Source organism: Gossypium hirsutum, chromosome D04 (genome assembly GCF_007990345.1).
Source record: "Gossypium hirsutum isolate 1008001.06 chromosome D04, Gossypium_hirsutum_v2.1, whole genome shotgun sequence".
NCBI classification, from domain to species: Eukaryota; Viridiplantae; Streptophyta; class Magnoliopsida; order Malvales; family Malvaceae; genus Gossypium; species Gossypium hirsutum.
Window position 1 is genome coordinate 924,236 of NC_053440.1, and position 12,370 is coordinate 936,605.

Sequence of the window (12,370 nt, forward strand, 5' to 3'; positions counted from 1 at the left end):
TTTTTTAGATTTGGGTTTTGCTTAGCCTTACCTGAAAATGGGTCAACAATTTTATTCAAGTTTGATCCAAATTAAAAATGTTTAACCCGAATCCAATCCAACTCATCTGGATTGCTTCTTTTTTAATTTTTTATAAAAAATAAATTTTAAAAATTTAATATATCAAATATACTAAAATAAATATTTCTCAACAAATTAAAAATATATTAAAAAATATTTATATTTAAATAACATTGAGATAATTGCGACTAAACAAATAAATCTTTAAAATAGCAACAAAATGCTTTTAAAATAGTAATAAAATAACAATAAAACAGTGACAAAATGGCAACAAAACAATAACAAAACAGTTGTTTTAGGCCAAACTTAGACCAAAATATCCTACCTAAGACCCAACACATTTAAAAAACAAGTCTTATATTTTTATGTAAGTCCTTTTTTTGGACCTATAATTTTGTCTAAATCTTCCCACTTTTCAAGTGGGACTTTAGACTTAGACGAGTGATCCGACTTATGATCAAGTCTAGTACCAGGATAACCAAAAACAAACTTAAATGAATGAGTCAGCTCATGATCAAATCTAGTACTATCATAACCAAAAACAAGTACGCATGAAAATGCAAATATTTGTCAAAAAATAAATAAATATAACTTGAACTTCTAGTCATAGAAAATGTTTAAAAGGTGTGATGAAAATTTCCCAAAAATATTGTACTAATATTGATTGTGAATTAACACTGAGCTATACATTAAAAATATTTGAGAAAATATCAAATATCACTGAAATAATATACTAAAAGATAATATCCACAGAAATGAAGCCAAGAATATATGTTGGAAGTTGGGAGATAAAATTATTAAAATTTGAAAGAATCAAAATTAAAAATTGTATTAAAAGAGCTTAAATTAAATTATTTGAATTTTTGAAGAAGCCAAAAATACAATTCTCCATTTAAACAAGTGCTTAAATTGCACTAATAATTAACCGGAGGGTACCAAAACAAGAACAAAAATGACAGATTGAAAAAATCAATACGAATATTCCTATGCACTGAGAACCCTTAAGTAAATTAGGATGGTGAGTACATTAATAAATAGCAAAAACATTATAAATAAATAATATTCATCAGATAATAAGCCTTACCAATAAAATAACAGTCCAAAACTTTGCTGCATATTTACATATATATATATAGCTTTCCATAAAAAATTCTCAAAGTTCACAAAGACTTCACCTAATTAGGGAACTCTACCTGTTATTAAGCAATTTACACCCAAACTTCTGCTTTTTACAATCTATATAGCTTCAATCATCTAAATTTCCAGAATGGATATGAAAAATATATGCCATCCTCTTCCGATTCAACCATCGGTGAAGTCTTCTTTTCATAATAGTGCTAGTGTGACGAATATACAAAATCATATATCGACAACGATCATCTTATTCTCTAGGTCTAGCAGATTTGTGTTTATCTACAAACTTCTTTTCAGTAGGGATAAGACTCAGGATAATGAATAAGAAACTCACCATCCATGTCAGCTGTACAAAATTGCATTGATTTGCAGTCTTGTCATGAATGCAGAGAAGAGAAGCCATATATGGGCTTTTCAGGAGCTCAATGAGGATAGGCTAGATAGTAATCCTATACGCCTTTCTGTGATCAGAGAAAAAAAAATGTGGTTTTTAAGTTTGCATGAGTGACTAATAATAGTAGGCTAAATAGAAAGTACGTCGAACTTTATGACAAATATTAACCGGTGCTTACCTCCAGTTGCAATAAGCTTCTCAACACGGGAAACAATATGTTTGCCGTAAGTATACCTCTTCAGGCCATTTAAATGGACCTTGATTCGAGAAAGAATCAACTCAAGATTTTGATCATCGCATGTTTCAAGAACCTTTTGCACGACATAGTTTCCAAATTGATCTTTCATCATAGCCTGTTATGCATTCAACAAACTTCATATTATGCAACTGCAAACCAAGGAGCAAAAGCAGAAAAACTTCATAGAAATTAACAAAGAGAAAATTGCTATTTGCTGATCATTCAAATATATATATATGATATTTGATTTGTAAAATAGCAAAATGTGAGGTCTGCAATAGGGACACCTAAAATTTATTGCTTGTCAGTTCATACAAGTGCACAGTTATACTGCTTACAAAAGCATCCCATGGTACCTGGGAATTTTGCATCAACATATATACAAGGAAAATTTTGGAGTGCAGGAAAAACCAAAGGTAAAACAACAAAGAAAAGGGGGCCTAAAATGCACTTGGAATGGTCTAGGGGATGCTAAGAAAGGATTAAAATATGGTCACGGATGTGTTTTTGGTCATGTAGCATCTCTTGTAGTTGCGGATATAATGGATGCTATTGTTGGCAATTATGGTAAATATAAGCAGTGAATATCCATGGTAGAGAAATCTGAAATTGGAAAATAGTGGCCGCAATGTCACAGTGCAGCTACTATTTAAATCCTGATGCAAAGCTATGCTTCTCGGACTTGGTGGTGAGTGTCGGATACGGATATGGTTTATTTTCAAGGTTTTTCCATGTATTTGAAGGATCCTTGGAGGTCATAACCCCCATATCCATGTGTTGGATACAGGTACTTCATGAAAAATGAAGAGTCCAAGCAACATAGATGTGAAGTATTCTACAAACACGCCATATTTTTTAGGATGACATTGAATAATTCCAAATTTCCTATATTTTTTCAAGTTTCTTGCTAAATTTATTTATTGTACTCATTTGATTAGGAAACAAAGAGAGATGATGCTTCAACATATATTGTAACAAAACTCAAAGGTTTTTATAGAACTTGTTGTAAAAAGGAAAAAGAAGGAATAGTACTAGAAGATAAAACATACACAAGTAATGGCATACACAAGTAAATATATGAATGATGAATCGCTATTTACATGTGGAAAAAGAAATTACTATTGCAACATACCTGTAATGGCTCATTTTCATCAGTTGAACCAAGCATCTCGTTGACCAGAATTTGTCGTTCCTCTGGCCCACCAAAAGTCAAGCACTTTTCAACGACATTAGAAGCAAATTTCTGCTGACTCATCTTCACAATTTGTCCAGCAAGCTTGCTGATGATCGTGGACCGCTCATGTGGCTTACCGTGTTCAAGAACATGCTACCACACAGAGATAAACGTGTCAGTGACACATAATACCACAACATTGATGCTCGACATAGGACATATTCGCAGAAGGTGGCTAGAGGAACAAGCAACAGGAAAGAAGGGAAGAAATAATGAGTCAAATGGGACAACTAATGAGTCATTTAAGCATAAAACAAAACATACACAGAAACAGGTTCAAGACACTGTTCAAAATAATTCAATAATAAGATTGATCTAGAAACCAAGACAAAACATATTACAATTAGCAATGGATATGCAAAAACAATAAAGCAGATAAAGTAGATCAGTTTCCCAAATGAAAAGTAAATAGGCTAGATTCAAAAGGGATGCTCGGATACCTGAATAACATAATTCCCATATTGATCTTGTGCTAGAGTGCATACAGATTGCATGACCTCATCCATAATGATTTGTTGGGTTTTTGCATCATAGCAATGTTCCAGCACCCTCTATCAGCATTAATAGTGAGTAAAATCAATAAAAGTAAATGACAAATCTCCAGCAATGAAAGGGTAGGATTGGGATGTTTCAAACCTGAATGACACGACAACCATAAGGGTGGGTAGAAAGCGCCACGACTTGGCCATAGAAAGCTGAAATGATAAATTGAATTCGATCCTGAGGGACACACTCTATACACTTTTGAATAACATGATTACCGTTCTGATCATGAACACATTTCATGATTGAACCATCAAGCTCTGCCACCATTCTGGTTTGCTGGTCCACATCAACCACTTCTAAAGCCTGCAGTCACCGGATTTGTAGCAATCAGAGGCTTCCATAACCCCAAAGATATACAAGCAATTTACTTTAACCTTGTAAAACATTCTCATAAGGCACGTGCATGAAAAGCTCCAAACTCATTACAATGCTAATATATCCGGTTACACTCAAAGATTCTTGGATGCACTCAAGTGCTCCGAACAACAAAACAATAGCTATTATAATTTAAATGATTACAATGGTCTCCAGCAGCATGTAAAACAGTAAAAATACCAATATGCCTGGATTTAATAGAAAATGAATTCAGTGCCATGGAGACTATTGGTAGTCAATGACTCCAAGAAAGCAAGAGAATTTTTTTTTATAGGAAGAATAAAAAGAAAGGGAAACACAGTTGATGCACCTTTTGAATCACTCTGCAACCGTACATTTGAAGGCTAAGAGGCAACACATGACCTGTAAGCTGAGTGGCTAACTCCGCTCTTTGACTTTCTGTACCATGCTCAAAAAACTGCAAATCCAGCTTAACAGTTAGACTAACCAATTATATCAGGATAAACAAGGTGGTTGGAAGATTTAAATGAGTACATCATGAAGCATATACTTTCTGTATGACATAATTTCCAAAGACATCAGTCATCAAAGCACAAGCATGGGGAATAATCTTAGGAAATATTTTGATCTTCTCTTCCTCTGTGGCAGTTTCTAATTTCTGCTGAATAAAGCGACTACCGTACTGATCCGTACTGCATCATAATACAAATTAGGGTCAGGACATTACACGCACGAATGCATTATAAGGTAAAGGAAGGCACCGAGACACCAACCTGAATTCAACAACATGGTCAACAATGTCTAAGAGTTCAAAAGACCTAGTCTTGTTGTTCTTAAATTCATCCAATAAAGATGATACATATCTTCCATCCATACTACTACTGATATCCGAGTGCCATGACCCTGATGAGCTTCTCATCATTGAATTAAAACGTGCAGTTCTATCATTCTGTATGCTCCCAGAACCAATGTTCGCAAGTACAGAATTTGCCAGTGGATTTCCAGCATATGGCATGCCGAGGCCATATGAAGAATTCCCATAATAGCCCTGATTTAGACCACCAGCTTTACCTAAAAGCGACAATTCATACTGCTGCTTCTGCTGAGCTAGTATTGCCTCAATGTATGCCTTTTGAAGGCCATCCAAATCCCCATGCAAAGTACCACCATGGTTCCCGGCAAGCAAAGAATCAGGACTAGCCGCAGTATGTGTCCCATAAGAAGTTCTTTGTAAGTATTGCATAAAACGAGGATCTACAAGTGGAGAAAGGAGGTCAGACCCTTGATTTCCTGCTCTATTTGAACTTTGCCTATCACCAGTACCAGTCAAGGAGAAACCTAAAATAAAAACCAGAAGAAAAAGATGTTAAAGAGAAAAATGTAGAAAGTGAAAAATACCAAAAGCAAAGTACAAGATTTGAGAAAATACCATACCCGCACTTAAATTGTTCTTAACTGCAGAATTTAGCTTCTGGTTAACCGAATAAGCACCAGGTAGACGGCCAATGAAATCTGTGTTCAAAAGATTCACATTGGGATGTGCAACATCAGATCCTTCCAAACTTCCAAATCCAGAAGGATGCACTTTTGCATAAAGATCTGCAGAAGAGGAAGTTCTTTTGGGAATCCTGACTTCCCCATTGGAACTAATCTTAGAAGCATTAATATTAGGTGCAATCCCCTTTTCCCTTGCGAAGTCAATATAGTTTGGAGAAAATAAGAGCTTTTCAGCACTAGACTTGTCAATGAATTGCTGCTGCACACTATGACTATGACCATTTGGCAAGTTTAATGGAAAATTCTGCTGATTACCCAGATCAGCCTGAAGATGAGATCGCATGTGGCTATTCTCATCTGCATGTCTAGTTTTCGATAAGTTCAACCCAGATATTGTAGCTGCAAGTTCAGCAAGTTCAGGCACAGCAGACGGATGCCCATTTTGAGCATTTGATCCAACAATATTCTTTTTATCTACTAGGCTGACCTTGCTCCCAACAGGAGGAAGTCCAGAACCAGGAGACCTCCCAACTAAATGTTGTTCAGGAGTTGTACTCCTCGATAGTGAAGAACCCACAGCAGAGGCAAAAGAGTGAGAAGTGGTTTTACCATGGCTCTTAAGATGAGCTACACCAGCAGGCAAGCCCTCCAAGGACTCTGCTCCACTACCAAAACCAGGAGGGCTGGGATCAGCAATGCTAGCCACATCCAACATATCACTGAAAGTATTTCGACTTGCTGGCCTTGACAGGTGGCCAGTTAAGATGGCAGGTCGATCAAGTCCACCCTGCAGGATTTATCATATCAGTTGTGCCACAAAACAAGTTAAATTAAATAAATAGTATTTCACTTAATGATCCATTTTCAACTAACTTAGATTAGGTTGTTTAATGTTAAGCAATATCAAGATGTTTCAAGCATAAAAAAACAATTTATATATGAAAAACAATAGGAATAAGAAAAGACTACATCATTACTAAACAAAAAATCAAAGTGAAAAATAACCATACATTATTAAATAATTGAATACATTCCATCATAAATGTTGGAAAACTATTTTAAAGGGCAGAACAAAGTAATGTAGGATCTAGAAGCTGAAATTTGATACCATCCTTTTCTTTGCACAGATTATTTTGATCATCATATGAAGGTTAAAGTAAGTTATCACATTATTTTATTATTCAGTTTTCAGATAATCCTTCTAGCATGAAAGACAAGAACAAAAGAGAAAAAAGGAACTAGCATCCCTAACTGGTTCAAAATATATGGTTAAGTTCCCATAAATTCACGGAATCCTACAAGTTGTCTGATCTAGAAATTGTATTGTGAAAATAGTTTAGTAACTTCAAAGATAAGTCCAACAAGGAAAAAAAAGGAATTAAAAAGGGACGTAAACTGGAAATCACCTAAAGATCAATATATTTTTGACATGGGGTTAGGAATATCACAAGAAAACAGGACAAAACAACCCATATCAGTAAAGAAATATTAAAACATATCATGTTACAATGAGGATAAAAATAATTTACAAAACCTACAATTTATCAATTGACCTGGGGGCTACATCACCTGAAGAATGTCAGCAAAACTCTTCCTCCTTGCACCAATCCCAGTAGCAGACAGCGGAGCCAAACCATCTGGGCCTCTATCAAGCCACTCAGCAGACATCTTCCGGGACATATTCCTTGCATTGGTATTCCTCAGTTCCATCAAATCATTTTGCCCTTGTTGCACATAAAGACCAGGTTGCATCGAAAATAATGATGAACTATCACCACCATCAACCAACTTCTTCTTTCTCCAGTCCCCAATGTTCCCAATGGAAGAGCCACTAGCCTGGAACCTTTGTGCAACTCGCCAATCCTCTTTTGATAACAATGGTGGAGGCAGCCTTGGATTTATGTTTTCGTGGGAGTAATAGTATGAAAGATATGCAGGATGCGAGCGTATCTCATCTTCAGACAGCATTCCATTATTGCCAGTAGTACTATCACCAACACCACTGACACCATTATTGTCTCCAAAATCAGGATAAGCAAAAAGACTACCAACAGCACTCAAGGATCCCTCAACCGTGGGTGGCGCACTGCCACTTCTATATATGTTAAGATCCCTGTCATGACCCACAGATTGTTGGTTATGACGAGCTCGCAAAAGCAATTCTAGTTCAGTCAAACTCTCTTCCAAACTCCCACTAGGTATTTCAAAACCATTATCCATCGTTGGTAGCATATCTATGTTACTGCCGGTAACCATCCTCAAAACCCTACATCCATAGAAAAAAAATCAATCAATAAAACTATATCAATAAGACAAGAAAATAAAAACCCATCTTTCAATGTCTAAATGTTATTTAGTTCCTCCTCTTCATTTACTACAATTAATAATGGGTTTTGTGTTTAAAAGATACCAGAAACAACTTTACAACTTTTTATATTTCAAAAAAGTCCCATCTTCATTAAAAAACGAAGAGAAAAGAAAAGAAACAAATTTTTAGATGAAATCTTCAGCAACCAAATAGAGCACAATCGACCATTAGACTTATACAAAAAAGCAAGTTTTCATTTTAAAAATTTCATAATATTCTCAGCAACAAACCATATAACTGGACGCTAAATTCAACCAAAATAGAAAAGAAAAAAGAACAAAAACTCACATCGTATTTTTTTCATCACGACATAGGTTAATTAAACATTAAAATTCAACAAGAAACTTAAAAATCTAAAAACAAATTCCCGCATCAATTAACTACCAAGCACCAAAAAGTAATCTCCCTGAAACCCAACCCCCCCCAACCCAAAAGAAATGTAATCCTAAAACTAAATTGCAATTAAATCAACGTCGATAATGAGAAACTTACGTTGCCTGAAGATCAATACTCCGTTTCCTCTTTCCTTGTAAGAAAATTATAAAATTTTAGAATACAGAAAAAAAAATTAAAACTATAATCAGAAGCAACAAATATTATTTAAAAAATGAAAAAAAAAGGATAAAAAATGTACAGGCAAAGACGGAGGCGAGGTAAGGAGGAAGAGAAGGAGAGAGCGTAATGTCTTCTCTGAGATTCTTCCGAAACGGCCGTTTTTTTTTTTTCAAATTATCAATGAAGTTGTAAATTAAAGTAGCAAAAAGAAGAAAAAGGAAATCAGAGATAGAGGGGGAAGTAGGACCAGAAAAATGTGATTTCAGACGTTGGATAAACAATGGACGGTGATGAACGGTGATTACGTGCATGGACGTTAATTGCTATGTAAGAAGTAGTTTATTTTATTTGTATTTTACCCCCGTTTTTTTTATTGCTAAACTAACATGGAGGATAGGTTAATTTATGTGAATATGCTGAAATTTTTTGTTGAGAAATTAGGTTAGAAATTTTAAAAATTTATCCATTTATGATATTTTTGGAGATACAAGGTGCTCTTTAGGAAGCATTTTTCTTTCAACGGCAATTATTTTAATGATAACTTTTTCAACGGCTATAATAGAGGTGCTCATGGGTCGGGCGGCCCGGTCTGGCCCGACGACCCGCTCGAAATATGGGAGGGTTTGGGTAAAAATATAAGCCCGAAATATGGGCTTGGGTAAAAAAATGAGGCCCGATTAAAAAACGGGCCGGGCCTCGGGCACCACTTTTTTGGCCCCTGGCCCGGCCCGGTCCGAATACAATAATTTTTTATTTTTTTATTTTAAAATACTTTTAAAATACTTTTTTTAAATTTTTTTAATTTTAAAAATATTTTTTTTATTTTTGTTTTAATTTTTAAAATAAATTTTTGGTATTTATTTAAAAAAACGGGCCGGGCCTAGGCAAAATTCTAGGCCCATATTTCGGGCCGGGCCGGGCCTGGGCCTAGGACCAGGGCCGAAATTTTTTCCGGGCCCGGCCCATGAGCACCTCTAGGCTACAAGGAGTCCAACAATTATAATTTTTCTTATATAAATCCCTTCAAACTTCATTCTTTTCAATCAAATACTCAATTTTCAATCCTCGATTTCTAATTTTTTTAGTTTCAATCTTCAATATTTAATTTTGAATTTTTAATCCTCAATTATTTTTTTAGTTTTTTTTAATTTTATTTTATTCGTTATAATTTTTAAATGAAAAATCAATTTAGTTGTTTGGATGACAAGCATATCTCTCGCATTCAATTACAAATGGTAAAAAAATTTATTAAATTATCTAATTTTAAATAGTTAATTATTATGCTGTCTAGATTATTAATTTTTTCATGTTTATATACTCAGCTCGAAGGTCGGATTTTGGAGACATAATAAACAGTTTAAGCGAATGCGCACCAGATGTCATCCATGCACACTTGCGAGATGCAATATTTTTATACATGACTCGCATGCTTAGGGGACTAAATTGGATTCCTCACTTATCAGTGCTTTGGTTGAAAGATGGAGGCTGAAGACACACATATTCAATCTTCCTTTCAGCGAGTGTACAATTACACTCAAGGGTGTTAATCTACAACTCGATCTACCTGCCGATGAGGAAGTCATTACAGGTCCAATTATTAGTGTCAACTAGAGTGCAACATGCGAACAACTATTAGAGAAGGTGCCGAACAAGATTAGGGGCAACCAAATTGAGATGAAATGGTTGGAGGACAATTTCCAAGCTATTGAGGCTTCTGCGAGTGATGTTGAAAAGAAACAATTCACGCGCGCATTCATCTTGAGGTTGATTGGGGGTCTGCTAATGCTAGATAAATCTCGCAATTTGGTACATTTAAGGTGGCTACTACTACTAGCCAACTTGAAAGAATTGGGATGACTTTGTTGAGGATCAACGGTGCTAGCGACATTGTACTGAGAAATGTGTTGAGCGACGATATTGGATAAAGTTAAAATTGGTGATTGCATGCTCCTTTTTTAATCGTGGACATGGTATTGACTATCATTTTTATACCCCTGAGTGGAACTCCCTTACGAATTCTCACTCATCATATGGTAAATTTCTTTTTAATAAGTTTATAGAATACAGATGATTAGTTACTGAGTTCACTTCGATAGATATTTTTTTAAAAAAATTGAAACCGAAGCTCAAGTAAATTAAAAGATAGCTAATGCGTGTTGATATATGTCATAATGTTGATTAAAATTTCATGACCTCTTTATTGTTTCGTTCTTTTTTCCAAATCAAGTAGATAAATGCTCCCAAACAATTAGAGGTCTTTATGGATTAAGTCAGGCTAGGTTTAGGTCGAGTTTAAGCATAATATTAACATACTTTATATTTGTTCAAGCCTAACCCGACTCAAAATATGAGCCTAAAATTTTGTCCAGACCCTCCCATATTTGCAGAAGATTAACCCAAGCACATTTTTGTTCCACCCATATTATTTTTAAAATTTTTTTAATAATTTTATACATTTTTTATTTATTGAAATTTTTTATATAGTCATCTTAACATTATTATAATGTTTACGTTAGAGTAATATTATGTATTTAGTATAGTTATTTATTTAATGTGTCCTAAATTACATAATAATAAAAATAAAATATTATAAACTTAAAAATGAGTCGAGTCGAATCGAGTTGGGTAGAACTTTGAATGTTTAAATTCGAGCTCAGCCTATATATTAAACGGGCCTTTTTTTTTTGTCCAAGCTCATTTTTCAAGCCTAATATTTTTACTCAAACTCACTTAAAGTTTAAACAAGCTTTCATGCCTAGACGGGTAACCGGGCTATGTGCAGGTCTACTATCAATCTTCAAAATCAATATAAGGAATGACTTTCCTTTTAATCTTGTAACAACCCAATGAAGTTCTTGAATCCAAGACATAGCCCTTCTATGAATAAGACACAGTTTTAGTACATCTTGCCAAATCTATTTAGAGCACTCCCATTCAAAAACTAGATGATTTCGAGTTGCCATTCCATCATGACAAATATTGCAACATCCTTCAATATCAAGCCCCATGAAATGAGTCTGTCTTTTGTAGGAAGCCTGTTAAGGATAGCCATCTAAGCAACAAAAGACAACTTCGGAATATGTAAAGGAAACCAAAGGAGTTTGCTCCAAGCAACCCTCTCCTTCCTTGTTCTGATTTCTTTCCATATTTTGGACACAGATACCTTACTAGTTTCTTCCATATTTTTAAGAACTTGAGAAGCAACATCCCTCAACTTCAATAATTTCTTTCAACCTCAACCTGCTAAAAAGAATCATTCTTCAGGATATATGCTTGTACATAAGCAATCCATAAAGATCCCTCACCAGCAAGAATAGATCTAATAAGTTGAATCATGCAGGCCTTATTCCAATTCTCCAGGTCCTTCATTCCTAAACCCCCTTCAGCTTTTGGAGAACAAATCACATTCCAGCTAACATCCTTCATTCAACCTCCTTGTCATAAGGGGAACTCCTAAGTGACGAACAGGGAGTTGCCCAATCTTAAACCCAGTAATTCCACTAATTTCCTTCAGCTCATCTTCTAACATCCTAGTAGAAAAAATCTCACTTTTGGCCAGAAAGTTCATAAAAATACTCGAGCACACTCCAAATACCAAGTACAGAGTCAAGAGAGCCTTTAGCAAAAATCAACAGATCATCTGCAAAGCATATGTGAGTCAATTTAATCCTTTTGCATTTTGGATGATACTTGAACTGACCATACTAAGTAGCTATACCCAAACGTCTGGAGAAAACATTCATACCAAGGACAAAAAGGTAGGGAGAAAGGGAGCTCCCTGCCTTACGCCTCTTGCCCCTTTAAAGTAGCCCACCAATCCACCATTTAAAGAGATGGAGAACCTGGAAATAGTACCACAAACATTGATCCATTTTACAACCTGCTCTGGGAATCCCAAGGCTGATAGAACAGCAATGATAAATTTTTAGTGCACACCTTGATGATGAAGTCCTCTTACCATAACCCCTAACAAGCTCAATTTTTTATGAAGGCAAAATTCACTTTTTG

General features: G+C 35.0%; 1 protein-coding gene across 3 annotated transcripts; it reads right to left on the bottom strand.

The window, feature by feature from the left end:
* Positions 1-1,152: 1,152 nt before the first annotated feature.
* LOC107943640 (pumilio homolog 4) lies at positions 1,153-8,649 on the bottom strand. 3 transcript variants are annotated; one of them, XM_041091573.1, is made up of 12 exons: positions 8,442-8,649; positions 8,300-8,333; positions 7,009-7,705; positions 5,377-6,226; positions 4,716-5,280; positions 4,493-4,634; positions 4,292-4,399; positions 3,697-3,909; positions 3,501-3,611; positions 2,959-3,153; positions 1,767-1,941; positions 1,153-1,655 (listed from the first exon to the last, which is right to left on the bottom strand). In XM_041091573.1, exons 3-12 carry the CDS (start codon positions 7,693-7,695, stop codon positions 1,609-1,611), a joined length of 3,093 nt encoding a protein of 1,030 aa, XP_040947507.1. In that variant the 5' UTR covers positions 7,696-7,705; positions 8,300-8,333; positions 8,442-8,649; the 3' UTR covers positions 1,153-1,608. The 3 variants fall into 3 exon arrangements, with proteins under 3 accessions (XP_040947507.1, XP_040947508.1, XP_040947509.1); XM_041091574.1 differs by having other exon boundaries at positions 8,300-8,328; positions 8,442-8,612; XM_041091575.1 differs by lacking the exons at positions 1,153-1,655; positions 1,767-1,941 and having other exon boundaries at positions 3,026-3,235; positions 8,442-8,620.
* Positions 8,650-12,370: the final 3,721 nt, after the last annotated feature.